The 22,461-nt window shown below is 38.4% G+C and overlaps 1 protein-coding gene across 1 annotated transcript; it reads right to left on the reverse strand.

The window, feature by feature from the left end:
• Positions 1-3,044: 3,044 nt before the first annotated feature.
• Positions 3,045-20,999, reverse strand: MINAR2 (membrane integral NOTCH2 associated receptor 2). The gene is made up of 4 exons (XM_058168075.1): positions 20,838-20,999; positions 11,241-11,483; positions 8,207-8,339; positions 3,045-3,100 (listed from the first exon to the last, which is right to left on the reverse strand). The coding sequence occupies exons 1-4, from the start codon at positions 20,997-20,999 to the stop codon at positions 3,045-3,047; spliced, it is 594 nt and encodes a 197-aa protein (XP_058024058.1).
• Positions 21,000-22,461: the final 1,462 nt, after the last annotated feature.

Here is a 22,461-nt window from a genome sequence, read left to right on the forward strand (position 1 = left end):
TTGCCAGGAATGTCCAATGAACCCAGAATCCATATCACTTAACTCAGGGGTCTGCAAACTTGGCTCTTTTAAGACTTGTGGACTTCAACTCCCAGCAAAGTTGGCTGAGGAACTCTGGGAGTTGAAGTCCACAAGTCTTAAAAGAGCCAAGTTTGCAGACCCCTGACTTAACCTATGGGGATGGCAGCACTGATGTGGAAAAGAAGTTACACAGCCTTTGCAGAATGACTTGTGGCCACAACTTTTTTTAGATACAGGATCAGAATGCCCAGGGGTGTTTGTGACTACAACAGTGTCGTATCATGCAACTGCAAATGAATTGGCTGAATGTTTTAGGATGCTCTCCACTCTCTGGAGAAAATGTCACATTGAATCAGAAGCTTGTACAATGCGCATCCTTAATTTATAAAAAGTACACACAGAACAAATTGAACACCAGCAATGTTGTTTGTAAGCATAACTTTGAAGCAATGAGAAGCAATGTCAGTGTGTTTTAGCAACATACAGCTAAAGCACACCGAGCAATCTTCTCACGCTGAAAAATGACACATCTACTAACTGAAGAGACAGAAAGAAGTTGTAACCAATATGTTTGTAGTCACAGTAGTAATTCCTAATTTATGGTAATATTTTCACCCAAAGGAAACATTCAATTAGTGCTGGCTTCACAGTCACAAGTGTAGTCAGATACATGAAACTTTCCTGTTCCTGATGATAAGATGTTATGCCATTTATATATTTAAAAAACACCCACAAAAAGCCTAGATTTTGATATAGCTTTGTGTGCTAATTGTTTTATCTAAGCCAATCATTACTTTGAATATCTGTGGTGGTCAGTAATTTTTGACTTACAACCACAATCAGGAATAGAAAATTTGTTGTTAAGTAATGTGGTTAAGTAAGTGAGGCATCATATGACCGCACCTGATTTTATGATCTTTTTTGTCATGGTCATTATGCTAACCACCATGGTCATAAAGTGAGACTTCATGTCAGTGGTGGGCTGCAACCGGTTTAACAACGCACTTGTTGTTAATACACTTGCGCGCAGTGTTCAAAATACAGCGATTTGAAGCTCAGCTGCTTACCTTCTAAGGCAGCCCCAGTAAGTAGAACAGCTTAAGGCATGGAAATCAGCTGTGCTGCGTGAATCAGCTGAACCAGAAAGAAGGAAATATAGGACAAGATAGGCAGGGATGGTGGGCAAGGCTAGCTGATCATCAGAACTACCAGTTTGCCCAAATCGGCCCGAACCAGCAGCAGCCCACCACTGCTTCATGTGATCGTGACTTGTGACCTTCCTTGCCAGCTTCCCCATTGCTTTACTCGTTGGAAGCCAGCTGGGAAGGTTGCAAATGGTGATCATGTGACTGCAAGATGCTGCAACTGTCATAATTGGTGTGTGCCTGGATCACGATCAGTGCAAGGACCAGTTGTAAATTACTTTTTCAATGCTGTTGTAACTTTGAGCAGTTGTTAAACGAACGGTCATTAAATCCAACGTATGCAATTAGGCAAACATATGTAGAACCAACATATGTAATTCACTGGAGTTAGCCTTTCTAGTAGTGTCAGTAAAGCAATCAATATAAAACATTTGACTTAATTGTTAAGTAGGAAAAAGCAATCTGTTATATATTCCTAATCATCTACAAAACTGAATTCGAAGATAAGACATATGACCCAGGAATTGGGTATGTCTAATTTAATGAAAAGAAGGACTAGGGATGACATGATAGCATTGTTTCAATATCTAAGGGTCTGCCACAAGGAAGAGGGAGTCAAGCTGTTCTCCGAAACACCTGAAGGCAGGATAGGAGGAAATGGATGGAAACTAATCAAGGAGAGAAGCAATCTAGAACAGGGGTCTCCAACCTTGGTCCCTTTAAGACTTGAAGTTGAAGTCTACAAGTCTTAAAAGGACCAAGGTTGGAGACCCCTGATCTAGAACCAAGGAGAAATTTCCTGAAAAAACTATCAATGGAATCACTAGCCTCCAGAAATTGTGAATGCTCCAACACTGGAAATTTTTAAGAAGAGATTGGACAACCATTTGTCTGAAATGATATAGGGTTTCCTGCTTGAGCAGATGGTTGCACTGGAAGACCTCCAGGGTCTCTTCAAAATCTTGTTATTCTGTTAAAACACAAATGTTTTAGGAAAGACTATTCTGGATTGCAATTTAATAATGTCACCAGGTGGCAGCAAATCATGGAAATCCAATTCCAAAAAGTCAGTTTTCACTTTTTGTTGTTAGTTGCGAAGTCGTGTCCGACCCATTGCGACCCCATGGACAACGTTCGTCCAGGCCTTCCTGTCCTCTACCATCCTCTGGAGTCCATTTAAACTCATGCCTACTGCTTCAGTGACTCCATCCAGCCACCTCGTTCTTTGTCCTTCTTCTTTTGCCCTCAATCTTTCCCAGCATTCTTCGACATGACCTGAGTTTAAGTCATAGAATCATCTATTACAATGTCCTTCCTGTCAAAGACTACTTCAGCTTCAATTGCAACAATACACGAGCACACAATAGATTTAAGCTTAATGTTAACCGCTCCAATCTTGATTGCAGAAAATATGACTTCAGTAACAGAGTTGTTAATGCTTGGAATACACTACCTGATTCTGTGGTCTCTTCCCCAAATCCCCAAAGCTTCAACCAAAAACTATCTACTATTGACCTCACCCCATTCCTAAGAGGTCTGTAAGGGGCGTGCATATGAGCACAAGTGTGCCTACTGTTTCTGTCCTACTGTTTCCTTTCATTATATCCAATTAATTAGGCTCTTCTCCAGTGAGTCCTCTAGATGGCAGCAATGCAAACTACTTCCAGTTAGAGGTTTAAAGGTGAAAAAGACTATCCCAACTCAAACACAACCTACTTCTCCTCCCCTTCTCTTTCTCCCCTCACATAGACAAAGCTTGGTTAAGAAAGGATCATTATTGGCTGCCTTCCTGGAAAGTACAATATTTTTGTTTTAGGTCTCCACCCATCAACTTTAGTTATGTACATAAATAGATTTCTTTTTAATATTTCCTGTTGTTCACTTTAAAAAAAATGTAGCAAGGAGCAGAATAATAGTGAAGAGTATGTTCAGCTCTTCCAGGGATGCAAGTTAATGTTCAACAGAGTTCAGTTATTATGAACTGCAATCCAGTTTCTACACCATTATGCAAATTATTGCCCCCATGCTTTAGTCAATTAATTAACTAAATTATTTTCACTTTCCTAGCATTCAAATCTACTCCAAATTCTGCTGTGAAATTCTGATTCTATTCCATCTATGTTGCTTCTGCTTTATTAGAATCTAGTAGCAAAGTATAGAAAGCTCAGGAGGACTTGATGACAATAAGACTTTGAGACTTTATCAACATTTTTCTTTAAAATGTGTCCTTGTAAATCAAATAGCCTAATCTTTGGTGTTCACACACAACACAAAGTCTGTCAGAGGTTAGAACCACAAAAAGTGCTTAAAGCCAAAGTGGTTTTATGTTCTAAAATCCTGGCCCAACTCAGTGGAAACATAGGAGAACTGAAATTTTTATAGGTGGAAACATTGCTGCTGCCCTGGGCTCATTTCCACATATTCATATGTTCACCAAAATACATCAGACTAAATGATTTTGTCTCAAAATTCACATCTAATATTTGAACATACTCATTTAGAGTTGTATTAGTGGTTCCAATTTACATGCAATTAGGCTATAAGGGTAGATGAGTAAATAATCCATGGTAAAAGAAGCTAATTAGACTATATTTAATTTTTTTGACATAATTAGCAGTTAGAAGAAAGTTCTAGGTTCAAATCCAGGCTAGGTCAAATAAAGAATACACAGGAAAAGTTGCATGGAGCAGAGGCAGAATTTACATAACAGCATAATTGCAGTATAGCTATCAAAAGGTAGGCTACACAATCAGAATGCTGAGAGTAGTAATAGTGGGCTTTGATTGTGTGGATGTGTTAATTGAGGTGATTTTTGCCCTCCTGTGGATGTAGGCAGTCCAACGAGGAAAATCATCTCTTGCCCTGTGACATGTGTTGATCTTTTCTAGGTGTGGAATTTTATGAGAGGTCTGCCATTGGCTCTGCAACCCAACAAGACAGACACAGACTTCAACAGATAATTAGAACTGCAGGAAAGACAATTGCTACCAATCTGCCTTCCATTGAGGACCTGTATACTGCACAAGTCAAAAAGAGGGCTGTGAAAATATCTACAGACCCTTCACATCCTGGACATAAATGGTTTCAACTTCTTCCCTCAAAATGACGCTATAGGGCACTGCACACCAGAACAACTAGACACAAGGACAGGTATTTCCCAAATGCCATCACTCTGCTAAACTGTAATTCCCACAACATTTTCAAATTATTTACTAAGACTATATTACTATTATTCTTCCCATCCTTCCTATTACCTATCTCCTCCCACTTATAACCTTGTTGCTTGTATCTCTACGGTTTATATTGTTTTGTTTCCTAGTATGATTTGATTGCTTATCTAGTAACCTATGTCTACTACTAAGTGTTGTCTCTTATGATTCTTGATGAATGTTTTTTTTTGTTCTTGTCTTTTTATGTATACTGAGAGCATATGCACTAAAGACAAATTCCTTGTTTGTCCAATCACACTTGGTCAATCAAAAATTCTATTCTATTCTATTCTATTCTATTCTATTCTATTCTATTCTATTCTATTCTATTCTATTCTAGGGATTAGAAGGGATTTTGCTTTGTGATTGATTTGCCAGTATCTTCTGGCTTCTTGGAGATGCCAGAATTTCAGCCACTGCTCTGTGAGCTGCCTTAGTTGCCAGTTTTCTTCCAGGTTCAATTGAAGGTGCTGGTTTTGACCTTTAAAGCCTACGTGTCATGGGGCTGGGTTATTTAAGGGACCCCTCTCTCTCTATTTCTATCAACCCATCCCATCAGGTCCAGCAGGACAGAGGGATAAGTTACAAGTCCCATCTGCTAAAGTGCTTCATCTGTTGAGACCCAAAAGATAGGCCTTTTCTACTGTGGTCCCCACCCTGTGAAATATCTTTCCCCTAAGGTAAAGTTTGACCCGAAGTATTGGCATTTATAAACTTTCTCAAAACTTGGTGTGTTGTTGTTTTTTCTTTAGCAGACTTGGTGAGTCAGAGAAATGGAGAGCCAGCAAAATGATTCTATTTTATGAAGGATGCTGGTTCATTCCCCTGCAACTTTGTTTTTATTTTTTATTCTATATTTATTTATAATAGTTGCATTTCAATTGTTTCCATTGACTGCCCACTAACTATGCTGCCCAGAGTCACATTTGTAAGATAGACAGCTGTATATAAATCTGATTCTCCTCCTCCTCCTCCTCCTCCTCCTCCTCCTCCTCCTTCTTCTGCCATATCCGTCATCGGATGTTGGTGATCATGCTGGCAATCCTATTTTTGTCAACAGCCATATGAAAAAGTGCTGCTGAGTTTTATCCAAGCCAGCCCCTTAGGTTTTGAAGCCATGATGTTCTTCTTCTGCCTGGACTTCATTTGCCTTCAATTTTTTCCTGGAGAATTAAGTGAAGTGTGCCATATTTTTCTGGGAGTCGCATCACATGGCCAAAATATTCTAACTTTCACTATTTAATATATAAATCTGATACTTAAATAAATAATTTAAGTATTTAAGGACAGACTAAGTCTGTCTGTTATTAACACAGCTGCTTGCAATTACTGCAAGTTCAAGTCCCACCAGGCCCAAGGTTGACTCAGCCTTCCATCCTTTATAAGGTAGGTAAAATGAGGACCCAGATTGTTGGTGGCAATAAAAGTTGACTTTGTATATAATATACAAATGGATGAAGACTATTGCTTAACACATTGTAAGCCACCCTGAGTCTTCGGAGAAGGGCGGGATATAAATTCAAATTAAATAAAAAAATTAAATAAACAAACTGTTATCTGTTGAGTTTACCACAAGTACTTGGATTCACAGTTTTAATCCATGGTTTATTTTTTAAAAAGTGCATCACATTACGATTCAAGGCAATGTGGAAATCAGACCAATACCTTTAGAGTCCCGTGGCAGATGGGCATTTTACATTTGCAGCGCAGTTTCAATTTCAAAATACTTCCAAAGAAAATTTGTACTATATGTTACACTGATTCATTAACCAATGTTTTTCCTCAAGGTAAACTTAAGTCAAGGAAACAATTGGCCCATTGCTGGGAGAAAGTGGCAAGAAGATGACAAGCAACAGGGAGAAAGCAGATCTACTTAACTCATTTTTTGCATCTGTCTTTACACAAAAGGAAAAAACAATCCAACCTATCAAAAACAGCACTACAAAAAACAGATTAGAAACACAAGTTAAAATAGGGAAGAAAATGGTAAGTGAACACCTGTCTACCCTAGACGAGTTCAAATCACCAGGACCGGATGGATTACACCCCAAGGTTCTGAAGGAACTGGCAGACGTGATCTCAGAACCACTGAACTATATCTTTCAAAGATCCTGGAGCACAGGGGAGCTGCCAGAGGACTGGAAAAGAGCTGATGTAGTTCCCATCTTCAAAAAAGGAAAAAAAACAGATCCAGGAAACTACAGACCTATCAGTCTGACCTCAATACCGGGAAGATTCTGGAAAAGATAATCAAGCAACGAATCACCGAACACCTAGAAGCAAACAAAGTAATAACCAAAAGCCAACATGGGTTTGTCAAAACAGATCATGCCAGACTAATCTTATCGCATTCTTTGACAAAATGACAAAATTAGTAGACCAGAGGAATGCTGTCGATATAATTTACTTGGACTTCAGTAAAGCATTTGATAAAGTAGACCATAACCTACTACTAGATAAAGTAGAAAATGTGGGTTAGACAGCACCACCACAGATGGATTCGTAACTGGCTGACCAACGCACTCAACGTGTAGTCCTCAACGGAACTACATCCACATGGAGGGAAGTATGCAGTGGAGTACCCCAAGGCTCTGTTTTAGGCCCAGTACTCTTCAACATCTTCATCAATGACTTGGACGAGGGATAGATGGGGAACTCATCAAATTTGCAGATGACACCAAGCTGGCAGGAATAGCCAACACTCCAGAAGATAGGCTCAAGTTACAGAAAGATCTTGACAGACTTGAACATTGGGCGCTATCTAACAAAATGAAATTCAACAGTGAAAAAGTAAGGTTCTACATTTAGGCCAAAAACAAAATGCACCAGTACCGTATATGTGGTACCTTGCTCAATAGTAGTACCTGTGAGAGGGATCTTGGAGTCCTAGTGGATAACCATTTAGATATGAGCCAGCAGTGCAGCAGCTGTTAAAAAGCCAACACAGTTCTGGGCTGCATAAACAGAGGATAGAATCAAGATCACGTGAAGTGTTAGTACCACTTTATAATGCCTTGGTAAGGCCACACTTGGAATATTGCATCCAGTTTTGGTCGCCACGATGTAAAAAGATGTTGAGACTCTAGAAAGAGTGCAGAGAAGAGCAACAAAGATGATTAGGGACTGGAGGATAAAACATATGAAGAACGGTTGCAGGAACTGGGTATGTCTAGTTTAACAAAAAGAAGGACTAGGGAGACATGATAGCTGTGTTCCAATATCTTAGGGGCTGCCACAAAGAAGAGGGAGTCAGGCTGTTCACCAAAGCACCTGAGGGTAGAACAAGAAGCAATGGGTGGAAACTGGTCAAAGAAAGAAGCAACTTAGAACTAAGGAGAAATTTCCTGACAGTTAGAACAATTAATAAGTGGAACGACTTGCCTTCAGAAGTTGTGAATGCTCCAACACTGGAAATTTTTAAGAAAATGTTGGATAACCATCTGACTGAGATGGTGTAGGGTTTCCTGCCTGGGCAGGGGGTTGGACTAGAAGGCCTCCAAGGTCCCTTCCAACTCTGATGTTATGTTATGTTATGTTAAAGCCACCATAACTTGATTTTAGATTGCCCTGCTGCAGGAGATTTTTTAGATCTCTGATTAAAAGCAAATTAGAAAATTAGATCCAGATCAAGTTTGTTGCATTTAGTTCTTTCTGAAATCATGGGAATTAAATTAAAGTAAGGCTGACTTATTTAATTGATCTTAATAGTAGTAACAATTTAGTCAAAGAAATGTAAAAGAAAAACGAAAGGATTGTGCAATAAACTTTAATAGCGGGATTTGGCTCATCAGATCAACATGATGCAGGCTGCTACAGCAGCCATCACAATACCAGCTAGCAATACAAGGAGCATGATAAGACAGTGTCTAGACCGTTTTCCTTCTCTCGCCTTCTTTTTCAACAAGGTATCATATCCTGGAGTGTAAATATCTTCCATCCAGTACTGTAAATCATTTGGATTTTCCTACAAGAAAGTTAATTTGAGTTTTCTTATGCATGGACCATAACTGGATATAATTGTGCATATTTAGCAATAAATCACATCCCTCTTTCTAGTACATATGGTAACTGGATTTAGCCATGGGCATAAAATTTGACTGTCTCCCTGCCTCAGGTGGGGGTGGGTGGGTGAATAACCTTTTGGTATTTGTATCCTACCCTTTTATGTTTGGATAATCTATGTTTAACTTTTCGCATCCATGAACAACATGGCCCAGGTTGCAATGCAATGTCCCCTCTTTTTTTACATACACATCTCTTTTAATTTCTGTCTTCAGTAAATAGGTTTAAACAGCTATCAAACTGTTTTTTGTTTAAAAAAAGAATGAAAAAGTCATACTGAATTTTTATGGCATTACCTTGAGGGGCTGGGCTTCCACAGGGAGAAAGGGATCAACCGTATCACATGTACTTGGTATGCACATGCATTTCATGATACAACTGACATGGATGAAGAATTTGTATCTTTTGCCCAATAACATCATAACTTAGTTATGTAATCATGCCTTCTACTGGATGCATTTGGGGGTTAGGAGCAGTGGTAAAATCTAAATTTCTTTCCTACCGGTTCTGTGAGTGTGGCTTGGTGGATGTGCCTTGGTGCGGGGGGGTCATGTAACTGGGTGGGCATGGCTATGTGACTGGAGGATCAAAAGACAGAAACTCACTAACAATGTCCTGCTGGAGCAGGATTGGGCTAGGTGACCTCCAGGTCCCTTGAAGCTGTGTCTAGTGCCAGGTTTGTAGTTCTTCCTTCCTCTCCTTTTTCCTCCCTCCCTCCCTCCCTCTTTCTTTCTTTCTTTCTTTCTTTCTTTCTTTCTTTCTTTCTTTCTTTCTTTCTTTCTTTCTTCCTTCCTTCCTTCCTTCCTTCCTTCCTTCTCTCTCTCTCTCTCTCTTTCTCTCTCTCTCTAACAAACAAACAAACCCCTCCCATTTTTTGCCTACACCCCCCCTTTTTTGCCTAGCTGGCTTCAGCTATTTTACTTTTTAAAAATGCTTTTAAAAGTAAAAAAAAAGCCTTTGATGATCAGACACTTTATCTGGGATTGTCAGAGCCTTGTTTTAACCCTTTAAAAGCATTTTTTTTACAACCTCTTTGGCCGAAGAGGTTATTAAAAAATGCTTTTAAAAGTAAAAAAAAAAGGCTCTGATGATCACGTGGCTCAGCTGAGCATGGGGGGGGGGAGGCAGGGATTTTTGCTACTGGTTCTCCGAACCACCCGCCACCATTGTTACCGCATCGGCCAATCCGGTCCAAACTGGGAGCATTTCACCCCTGGGGATGGGAAACTACAAAAATGAAAGAAGAGCTGAGAAAATGCAGGGAATTAATCCAGCATGGATTGCTAATCCTGAGTTAGATGAACAAGTATATTTATCAGATGTAATGAGGATATCATTTAATTGGCTAATTAATCATCTGCAAACAAAGAACCAGCTCAGAGAGCACAAAGGACAATTAATTCTGTGCTATGTATATTCTCTTCCATTGGAATATTTTATCCATCCAAAAGAGGTACAGGACTGATATTCTATTAATTTCTCATTGATCTGCAAAATGCTGAAACAATGAAACACCTAGTCTTAGCTTAGGTGCTCCCACATGAGTTACAACAATTAAAACAAAATAATTAAACACATTGCAAGAGTTCCTTTGTTTGCTTTTGCTTCCTATAGAAAAGCTCCTTCTATAGAAGGAATTCTTCCTCCTTCCTTTTTTCTTGTTTTTCATTTTTAATGGTACAATAAATTTAGATCTAAGGAAATTTAAAATCTAAATTGTCTGGCTGATAAAAAGTCTCTTTCTTTTCCAAGGCTCAAAAATTTTTAAGGACAAATAAAACACACTTTTCTGAGGAAAAAAATCATAAGAACTTGTTTGGTTTACTATTAATATTGTACCTAGACAAATCATACAACTTCCTACTTGATGATATCAGCGTAGAACAAAGCTACATGTCTGTTGATTCCATTTCAAGAAATCTGGTGATTTTTTTTTATTATTTACATTTATATCCCGCCCTTCTCCGAAGACTCAGGGCGGCTTACATTGTGTGATTTGAATAGATTCCCATCATGATTTCAAAAATTGCATCAATTTCGGTAGCATTTGCAAAAATCTATTTTTCCCTCCATATTCTTACATACAAGCTTTGCATTCTAAATCAGATCATTTTCACTAGCATATAATGTGTGAAACAATGAAAGGGAAAATCATCACACAACAATAGTCAAAAATATATTCAAGGACACAAAGCAGTATGTGTGGTGGTTTCATTTCCATTTGTTTACATTTAACTAACATCATCGTTAAATAAATTGATATTATTTCTTTCTTCTTCTTCTTCTTCTTCTTCTTCTGTTCAATCTACTCCAAGGTCACCTAGGTAGGACTAGATCTTATAGCCTCCAGTTTCTAGCGTTATGCCATAACCTTTACACCAAACTGGCTCTAAATGTAAGTGGATAAGAAACCACAAACACTGCTTTCTGCTCTTAAACATATAATTTAAGTACTGCTGTAACTAAATACTAACTAAACTGTCAAGGAGTTAGTAATAATGCTGTACTTTCAGGTTACTAATGATGAAGACCACTATTTTGTCAACAGACCCTTACTTCCTGACATCTTACAAAGTCATGTTGAGAAATGCTATCCATTTCCTTTGACAGATCCTTTGATGTGAAAGATAGGCCATCTTGTCTAACCCTTTGACCTCCAGAAGGACAAATGTATATTCTATTCCCAAGCCTATCAGTTTGCTTTGCTCCTCTCTTTTATTCATTAATTATTGTACATTTTTATTTTCAATTCTCAGTTGCATAAAACCCCATATTATTGTTTCTGTAGTACTGGGAATTGTACCTTTAGATAGTGAGGCAGGCTAGAGTTGGAATGCCTATCATACTCTTGGACTGTCCATGATGGGTTATGTCTCCTTTTCTCCCAACAATCATCGGCAAGGATCCCATCATAGAGAGGGTTACTTTTGATGGTTGATTTCAAAGTGACAGGCGTAACATGCTTTCCAATAGCTTTGTCAATCATTGCTGTGTGAAGCGGGGCCAACTGCCAAACAGGCTGTTCCTGGATGTTTTTCTTTTCTCTCTAGAAAGCACACACAATAAAAGAGGGTTATTATTCAGCTCTCCCTCAGCTCCTTATGCTCAGGATACAGTCTGAGTGAAATTACTTCAGAGAAATGATCAGTCGGTGGCACTGAAAAGATACTGTTGAGAAAAACAATAGCACTGCTTTTTCCTTGTAATTGGGTCAAACCATTGGACAAATATGAATGACTCTTTAATAAGAGGAAAGATTTGTATATGATAAAACAATCACTCAGGTATTCAGATTAAAATTGGTATGAAGACAAGATGTATAACAAATACTTCAAAGCACCAGTTAGTAGCTATGTCTAAGTAGATATTTTAAGAGGTACTCCACAAAGCATATTAGCAGGAACATAATTCCCATCATTTTGCAATGCTTGGGCAGTCATCCTCCCAGTGAACTCAGTATGGCTGCCCAAATGGTTTGAGGAACTTCCTAGATTCTCCTCTATTTATCTATGTCATGCATAGTTTGAAACATAATATGCTATCAAGGGTTTCCATATTTCCATTATGATGATGTATCTTTGAACTCACCATTTTTTTCTAAATAAAAAAGCTCTAAGTACCATTCCACAATGGATCTGTTCAAAGTCCCCAGGTATTTTAGTAGCTCTTTCTGCAATTCTTTCTGTATACCCTCTCATCCTAAATTGAACGCAGTTTAGGGAGATCTACTTTGCATCCCTTCACTGAGAGTTGTACTATAAGGAGACTCAAGTGACAATCTTTCTTTCTTTCTTTCTTTCTTTCTTTCTTTCTTTCTTTCTTTCTTTCTTTCTTTAATTTTGTCATAACAATATACACAAGCATAACAAGCATAACACAAAAGATTATATAATATATAAACATATATATGAGGAGAAACAAGGTAGTATAAGCATATATATATATACAGGGGAAGAAACAATAGGACAGGAACAGTAGGCACATTTGTGCTCTTATGCACGCCCCTTAGAGTCCTCTTAGGAATGTGGTGAGGTCAACAGTGGATAGATTTTTAATAAAACTTTTGGGGTTATGAGAAGAGACCACAAAGTCAGGTAATGCATTCCAAGCATAGATAATTCTGTTACAGAAATCGTGTTTTCTGCAATCTAAACTGGTGCGATTGACATTAAGTTTAAATCTGTTGGTAGCTCTTGTGTTATTGTAGTTGAAACTGAAGTAGTCATTGGCAGGAAGGACATTATAACGGATGATTCTATGAGCTAAACCCAGGTCCTGTCGAAGGCGACGAAGTTCCAAGTTTTCTAGACCCAAGATATCAAGTCTGGTGGAATAAGGTATTTTATTGGTTATGGAGGAGTGGAGAACTCTTCTCGTAAAATACCTTTGGACACGCTCAACTGTGTTGATATCAGATATATGGTATGGGTTCCAGACAGGCAAGCAGTAATCAAGAATTGGCCTAGCAAAAGTTTTATATGCTCTGGTCAGTAGCATGGTGGTTTTGGAAAAGAAGCTACGTAGAATTAAGTTAACAACTTTTAGAACCTTTTTTGCTATATAGTTGCAGTGGGCTTTGGCACTTAGATCGTTAGATATAAAAACTCCAAGGTCTTTGACTGGGTGGGGGTCATATATGAGATAATGTCCATCAAGCATGTACTTAGTGATTGGGTTCTTTCTTCCAATATGTAGGACTGAGCATTTGCTGGTTGAGATTCGTAGTTGCCAAATTTTAGACCAAGCGATTAGATGATCAAGGTCTTTTTGAATTGTAGATGTATTGTCAGTGGTGTTAAAAAGTTTGACATCATCAGCAAAGAGAACACAGACACCTGAGATGTGATCACAAAGATCATTTATGAATACTATAAAGAGAGTTGGTCTAAGAACGCTACCTTGAGGAACACCACTCTTGACAGGAACAGGATTTGATATAGCACTACCAACCTTAACCACTTGTTGTCTGTTCGACAGAAAAGCAGATATCCAGTTGTGTAAGGGTCCTGAAATGCCATAGGATTTTAATTTTAGGAGAAGTTTATCATGTACTACTGAGTCAAAAGCTTTACAGAAGTCTATGTATATTGCATCTATTGATCAAGATTTGTAGTCCATAGGTTTTTACAGTGGAGAAGTTGTAAATTGCATGATAATTTTTTTCTGAAGCCAAATTGTTTATTTGAGAGTAAGTTGTGTAATTCTAAGTGCAAGGTAATGGATTGGTTGATGATGGATTCCATTACTTTGCAGACAACGCAGCATAGGGAGATTGGTCTGTAATTTTCAACTAAGCTGGGGTCGCCTTTTTTGAAAATTGGAATGACTGTGGCTAGTGACCAGAGATTGGGAAGGGAACTGGTTGTGAAAGTTTTATTAAAGATTATACTTAGGGGTTCTGCTAAATTACTAGAAAGTTTTTTTAAGAAGTAGGCACAAAGTCCATCAGGTCCAATGGACAGAGATGGTTTCAAGTTGCGAAGAGCTTTTCCAACATTATCTTCAGTAAAATCTATATTTGTTAAGTCGTCATACTCATTTCTTGTACGATTTGGGAATGTCAGATATGTGTCATCACTGTTGACAAAAACTAAGCCAAAGAATTTGTTAAAAAGTTTGCTTTAGTTGTTTCGTTATTGTATTCTTTGCCATTAGAATCTTTTAGTGGTGGGATGGATCTAGAGTCTTTAAGCTTATTGTTAACAAAATTATAGAAGGCACGACTGGAATTTGTGCGCAGAAGATCCTCTTCTTGCTTGGTGTGGTAATTTGTGCATTCGGTTTTTATTTGGTTGCATATAATTCTGTAGCGATTTTTAAAATTTGCTACATAGCCGTTTTTGTTTCTTTTCCAGAGGGATTTTTTTTTTAGATTGAAGCTTTTTTATTGATATGGGTAGTTTGCTTTTCCTGATCTTGGTGGTAGTTTGTGGTACGTATAGTTTGATGACTCTATTGATTTCAAGTAGGAAAACTCTATAGTGGTCTTCAGCAGTTATACAGGTTGAGAACAGATTTTGCCAGTCCAGAGATGAAAGATCATTGTTTATAAGGTCATAGTTGGCTTTTTTGAAGTTGTAGTTAGGAATGCTATTGATATGACGATTTAAGTCATGACGTATATTAAAACGAAAGTCAATCATGCAGTGATCACTGTTGGAAAAGGGTTCTTTTATTTGTAGTTCGTAAATGGTATTGGTGTTGTTGCAGAAGATGTGGTCAAGGCAGTTGTTGAGTCTTGTACTGTTAGTTACAAGTTGTTCAAGACCTAGGTTTGTAACAGCGTTGTATATTGTAGTATGGATTGGATCAGTTGTACATTCATTTGTTGTCCAGTTAATGAGAGGTAAATTTAGGTCACCCAGGAAAATGAGGGGATATGGGCAAGAGGTAGCCCATGTTAGTAGTGAGGTTAAAATATTAGCATGAGTAATGTCGTAGTCAGGGGCTCTGTAGCATAGTATGAATCGAAGTGTGGTGTTAGATGATAGGTCGCATACAATAGTTTCAGGAAGAGAAAGTTTGTGTGCAACTTGAATGTTTTTTAGATTCAGTGACTTTTTGTAAAAAATAGCCACTCCACCACCTCTTCGGTTTTCATGATCTGATTGGTGAACTTGATATTCTTTATTTGAAATGATGGAGTCAGGGAGGGATGAGATTAGCCATGTTTCACAAATAAATATAATATCAAATGTACCACTGTTTAGCAGAAGGATGAGTTCAGGTAATTTGTTAACAATACTTCTTGCATTCATCAGTTTACATTTAAAATCTGTAGAGAGTGGTGTTAAAGAGGTAAGGGGCGTGCATACCTAGTTTTGAATATTAGTTGGTTGAGGGATATGTATAACTGATATGTATATGTATAAGATATGTATATCTTCTTGGAATTGGCAGCCAAATAATAGAATGCCAATGCATGTCTCCCAGGAGATCAGATTTATTTCAGTGCCAAATCAAGCAGATTGTACTAAACTGTTTATATGTCAATGATAGTGACTCAAGCTGTATTTATAGTGGTCAAGTCACTGCAACTAGTCTCTAAAGTTTTCTTGGTAGCATTTTTGAAAGTGATTTGCTTCTTCTTAAGGCTAAGAGATAGTGGCTGGCCCAAAGTCATCCACTTGGCTTTGTGCTTAATGAAGGACTAGAACTCAGTGTCATGGATTCTAGTCTGATAGTCTAACCACTATACCCATGATGGCGAACCTATGGCACATGTGCCAGAGGTGGCACACAGCGCCCTCTCTAATGGCACGCAACCCGTTGCCCCAGTTCATCTGTACTGCTTATGCGCGCACGCTTCCCACCGGCCATCTGATCTTCAGGTCTTTGCCGCGCATCTGCAGGGGCCGGGGTGTGTGCGGGAGGGCTGTGCACGCATCCATGGGGGCAGGGTGTGCAGGGTGCCATGCACACATGCGCAGGGGTGGGGCATGTGCAGGGGTGCGTGTGCATTGCCTTTTGGGGGTTCAGGCCATTCAGTCCGGAAAAGGTTAGCCATCACTGCATTATACCAAATGGGAAATCTCAATGTTTATTTTACTATTTATCTATTAATAACATTTTATAGCTGCACATCACACAAAAAGCTATTCTGGGCTGTGTGTCTATGTGTGCATGAGTGTGTGCACTCATATATGTACACATGTTTATATTTGTGTATAATTTTAAAATAATATGTGTTTATAGGCAAATTTAACAGTATTCAGATAAATGATCAGAATTTTCTCATCATTTTTCTTTTTAGATTTATATCCTGCTTTTTATCTAAAAGCTATGTGTTCATAACACTCCCAGCCTCATTAATAATACTGACCTGCCTTGTCATTCATTTATTCATTCATTGGATTGGATTTGCCTTTTTCAGAAACTCAAGATAGCGTACAAAGTGTTCTCTCCTTTTATTTATTTTTTTGCCACATTAACAAACCCATGAGGCTGGTTGGGCTGACAAATAGTTTGACTGGCTGAGACTTGGCTGGAACTTGCAATTCCCTGATCTCTTTTTGAGGTGCAGTTGACCATATTTGGTATGGTATTTCTAATACAGTTGCACTGTACATGTGTATAAAGCCAATGCAATAACACCATTTTGCCCAGTAAAACTAGGATGTTATCATTTCCTGGAGAACTTTGCCATTTTTTATCTCAAACATCTGCACAGCATTTGTTCTGAGAAATCTTTAATTATTTTTTTACATGTAAATGTTCATTGGAGTAATTTCAACTACGGTTCAGGGCCCAAGGTTATAAACAATAACTCTTTTGTTGGAATACTTACATTTAAAATGTGGAAAATTGATTTGTCCAAAACATTTGAAGGTCTTTGGAAACTCTATAATTAAGAATAAACTTGTTCCAAACTAATCACCATATCTTAGTATAATATTAACAATGTTTTTCTATTATTAGAGTTTCAACTTCCAAGTGCTATTTATGTAAGAATAGTTGGAGAAGATGAAACACTTGTATGCATATGGTTTTGCAAAGCACTTGAAGAAAACTCAGCTAACTTTAGTATTATTTGTGGATTATTTTATTTTACTCTCTGATAACTGACAGAGTAAGATAAAAAAGCACTGGGTAAAAACATTTTGGTTTCAAATAGAAGTTACTTAACAGATTGAGAAATACTTTACTTCCACCTCTATAGAGAATAGAGTAAACTTCTAGATGAAGAACAAATAAGCACACATGGATATATTAATCTGAATGAAGTGTTTGTGACATCCCAATAGTCTCACATATGCAATTTATATGAGTTCTAAGAAACAACTTTTGTTCAAAAACAAATTCATAGGCAGAAATTCTAGCTTACCCTCAAGATTTAATGAGCCCCAGAACCCAGGTCATTATTCATATCCTTCTCTATACAAAACACACTGGTAGTAATGAATCCTTAAACTCATTTGTCCTTAAACCAGCATGTGGTTCATCCTTGATCATTCATCCTACATATGGGATATATCATATTTAATTCCAGAACTTGCAATATTATTATTTCTATTTTTAATACTGAAAATACTTTAAAATAATTTAAAGTTTATTCCAAGTTAATTCCAAGTTAATTTATTTTGAAGTAACTAAAGGTAAAGGTTCCCCTCGCACATACATGCTAGTCGTTCCCGACTCTAGGGGGCGGTGCTCATCTCTGTTTCAAAGCCGAAGAGCCAACGCTGTCCAACGACATCTCCGTGGTCGTGGCCGGCGTGATTCAACACCAAAGGTGCACGGAATGCTGTTACCTTCCCACCAAAGGTGGTCCTGTTTTTCTACTTGCATTTTTACATGCTTTCGAAACTGCTAGGTTGGCAGAAGCTGGGACAAGTAACGGGAGCTCACCCCGTTACACGGCAGCACTAGGGATTCGAACCGCTGAGCTGCCGACCTTTCAATCAACAAGCTCAACGTCCTAGCCCCTGAGCCACCGTGTCCCTTACTATTTTTTTTTGAAGTAAATCCTGATAAAATCAATGAATCCCATTACTGAGATAAGATTCCTCTCACACAGTAAAGGTTCCCCTCACACAGTGGTGGGCTTCAGCCAGTTCGCACCTATTCGGGAGAACCGGTTGTTAATTTTCTAAGCAGTTCAGAGAACCAGTTGTTGGAAGAAATCTTATTTTGTTTTTTTTTACTTTACAATGCTAATCCTGTAAGGAAGGCAGGAAAGAAACATTCTGGTGGTGTTTCTAGCCTAATCTTTACTGCCCTGCTTACAGAAACTGCCTCTCTGGTTAATCCTTATTACATTGTAAATGTCAAGGTTCCAGAAAAACCTCTTCTGCATAAAGAAAACTCAGAAGCCATTGTTTTCCAGAGTTTTTTACCAGCATGAGGAAACTGGCACACGATGAGTGAAATTCCAAAACTGAATTTCCGGATTCTTTTCCCAGTTATACAAACCCCAAGAGTCCCACCCTCCTGACCCCTTTGATGGTCACATGGTCCCACGTTCTCCCAGTTCATTCGAATATCTTCTTGCCACTCTTCCTGCAGATGTGAACACCATCCGACCTTGACCACTTGAAGAATGTTACCATACCCCTCAGCCCCACTTCCTCCCCTCAGGGGAAAAATATGGCAGCGTCTGGAACCCTAAAGTCTAATATGGTTTCCAGGCCTGACAGGTGTCCCCCCTTGGAAAAGAAGCTATATCCTAGGAAAGAAAACAAAGAGTCGATAAAGAAGAGTGTCAGTGGTCCACACTTCCCTTCTACCCCCCCTCCCCTCTCCAAGAGGTTTTTTAGGTTTGTCAGGGAAAGTGTCGTGAAATTGTTTAATCAAATTGTCCGCATTTACTTTCCAACTTTTGACCCAAGTAGATTCAGATAATGGATATCCCTTCCAGTGGACTAAATATTGTAATTGACCTCTGTATAGTCTAGAGTCAAGGATTTTCTTGATTTCATAGTGGGTTTCACCTTGGATTATCAAGGGTGGTGGCGGAGCGGCAGGAGGCCTGACAGTAAGAGCTAAGGCAAAGTGCTCATTGACGTTATGTGACATTGAGTTGACGCTGAGCAACGTTGAGTTGATCACGCCCACATGGTCACATAACCAAGCCACACCTACCCAGCTGGTCATTAGGTCAGAGAACCAGTTGTTAAATTATTTGAATTCCACCACTGCCCTCGCACATATGTGCTAGTCATTCCCGACTCTATGGGGTGGTGCTCATCTCTGTTTCAAAGCCGAAGAGACAGCACTGTCTGAAGACGTCTCCGTGGTCATGTGGCCGGCATGACTAAATGCCAAAGGCGCATGGAATGCTGTTACCTTCCCACCAAAGGTGGTTCCTATTTTTCTACTTGCATGTTTTACATGCTTTCGAACTGCGAGGTTGGCAGAAGCTGGGACAAGTAATGGGAGCTCACCCTGTTACATGGCACTAGGGATTCGAACCACTGAACTGCCAATCTTTCAATCAACAAGCTCAGTATCTTAGCCACTGAGCCACCACATCCCTATATTACTGAGATATATATGTATAATTTTGATAATCCATTCTGGGACATCTTTCTATTTTAAGTTATATTTTGTAGAGGGCAGGGGAATGACCTTGACAGAAAAGAGGGAGAGGCAGTACCAAAACAATGATCAGATAAATGGAGCTTGAGTACAAGCCAAGAAAATAACTTGAAAAAAATATTTTAGACAAATCATTTCGTTTCACATGAAGATAAAGTGAAGGTGGTTGAAGTATATTCAGATTTACAAAATTCACTGACTATAACTGTTACAATAAAAGTAGTAACCTAAATAGCATTAATCTGGTCTATTTTATTGGACTGATATTTATATAGTATAGGTGCTTAGTAGTGTTTTTTTCATTTCATTGTTTAATTATTAGGGTAATACCCTTAGTAGGCCAACTTAAATTCATGCACAATATGCAAACCTACAAGAGCTGTTCATCAGACAAGATATTACGAAAGGTAGATAGGAGGTATTATGACAGGAAAAATAGACAAAAAAGAAATGAAGTCTGCATCTTGGATAAAATATAGCAACAAATTACAATTACAGTATTAGGCATTACGGAAAAAAATTCAGACAGTAGCTGGATTGCTGGAGTAAAAACAACCAAACAAATGGATTCCTTTGTATTCAAGATTCAAAAAACAACAGCCAGCTATTTGTCCATGTCTTTAAAAAAATCGGCTTAAGTCAAAAGAATAGAACCTGTGCCTGTGCGGTTGGATAAGATCCATGAAAATATGGCAAGTAAAGACAAGATGCCAACGTACTTAAGTGTAAAGTTTCACTTCATATGCGTACTTGAAGATCTTTTATTGTAAGAAAATGCTTAAGTTGTTTTTGATGGCCCTTAACACAGAGCAGGAAATCTTGTTCATCTGCTTTATGTACAGGATTCAGTAGTGAGCCAAGTACTGAAATAACGAAAGATCACAATAGTGGCTGCAAACCTGAGCATTATGGGTTCGAACTTCGGGACACACAAGGCAGGATTCTTCCCCTGGGTTCAGGATCCACACAATTTAAGTAAGGCAGCTAAACAATCACCACCACCTCTCTGATTTGGCCTTTCTTCCCTATCATTTTACCGCTACTAATTTAAAATACTTCTTCACCCAAAATAATAACCCTGTCAGGGTGAAAATGGAGGGGAAAAAGAAGAGAGAATTGATTATTATTTTGTAGCAACTGAGGAACAGAACACGTCCTCACTTTTAGTTGTTTCCCTTAGATTAAACATTATAAAATGTTGCGTGACATTATTGTCTTGCATATATTCCCTTACTGAACTCTTGTCAAAATCCCAAAAGCAAAAGCAGCACAATAATTGCCAAAAGTTTGGAAACTCTACTTCCATGACTACAGTGCCTCATTATGTCAAAATTAGAACAAGTCAGGAACTTAAGCTACTTACCTGTGAATAGACTCGATTGTGCCACTTCTGTTCTTGAGGAAAAGGTTCTGGAAAATTTGCCAACCAGGTTTGTAAAAAGGCTGATGTTTTTGCTAAGGACTTCACTTCTAGCTGAAGGAATTTATCAGGGTTATTGTTATTCGGCAATGCAGAGAAATCCATCTTTCCGTTTAGTGCAACCGACTTATTCTTCTCAGCAGCTAGTTTTGCTTTTAATAATTAATTAAGTGAACAAAGATAGGGCTTTTCTGATCCTTGAAATTGTAACTGGCCTTCTTGGATGCCAAGCAAGCTCATTTCCTAATGCCTGCACAAATTGCAGGGAAAGGTATGAAGGGGCCCATCAAATGTGGTTATTAGTACCTGTGTGCATGATTTGAATCTACGGCAAAAGTACCCTTACGTAGCATTTTAGGGTTTATGTAAGATAACTAAACTCAGCCAATTTACGTAGGAAAGATGAATTTTCTGTACCAAGCAGGAGAGAACGCTTTGATTTGCAGCATGATTTTGATGTAATCCAGATTGCAAACTGACATGGCATATGACCTTTCATAAGAAACTAAATAGTTCTCAGAAGAGAGTTCCTTATTAGAATTAATATGGCTTTGGGGGAGGAGGCGGAATCATAGACAAATGCACTGCACCATCTAATTAAATGCAGCAACACATTGCCAGATTCTACTGGAAAAACAGAGTTTTAACATTTATATGATTAAGTTACGTAACAGGCATTTTGTGACCTTTTTCATCTTGCTTTCAACGTATGCTTGAAGATGGCCAGTCACCTTTCCTTTTCCATGATTTTTCTAAGCATCACACTGTTCTGATCATTGGGCTGCAACATAAGACAGCTGCAGTGAGAACTCAAAATGGATTCGTTTTTTGATATTTATATTCCTTATTTAGGCTTTTCTTTTATATGGAGTTAAATTTTGTGTGCTAACTGCTTTTTCACGAATTAAAAAATTTAGTAAACGGCATTCAGTATTCAATAAAGTTATAGGCTTATTCATGCATGATTTTTTTAAAACCTGCTGTTACGTTATGGGTACGAATGTCCTGAATATTTCTTTTAGTGCTTGTGAATGCTTAGTGCTGAGTTCTTCTTGAAGCCAGAACAAATCTTCATTAGAATTTAATAAATAAATAAACAAACAGACAAATAAATGTTTGCTCTGGCCCCAAAGGGAAACCAGCAATTATTGCTTCCCCTTGGTAGAAATTAAAAAAAAGTTTGTCTTAGGACCAGTTGTGGGGATGATTGGATGATCTAAGGGCCACTCCCTTCCATCATGAATCATCTTGCACACATATAAAAATGCCCATTATTTTGATATCACTGACACCTTCTCCCATTAAAAAAAAATCAAAATGACATAAGTCCTACCTACCTGAGAGACACTTATCTCTAGTTGCACTACAGATTTGTTTGATTAAATATTGCCATTTACAAAGACCCTGGAAACACATCTTCTCTGTTGCAGCACCTGGTGTATAGAATAAGCTTCCCTCTGAGATCCAGGTAGCTTCCAAGCTGCTGCTGTTTTGGAGGGCTTTGAAGACCTGGCTCTTTGCTTATGGCTTTGCTTAGGATAGGTGCAGCCACTTTCAAGGTTGCTAC

This window comes from Ahaetulla prasina, chromosome 2, assembly GCF_028640845.1.
Source record: "Ahaetulla prasina isolate Xishuangbanna chromosome 2, ASM2864084v1, whole genome shotgun sequence".
NCBI lineage: Eukaryota > Metazoa > Chordata > Lepidosauria > Squamata > Colubridae > Ahaetulla > Ahaetulla prasina.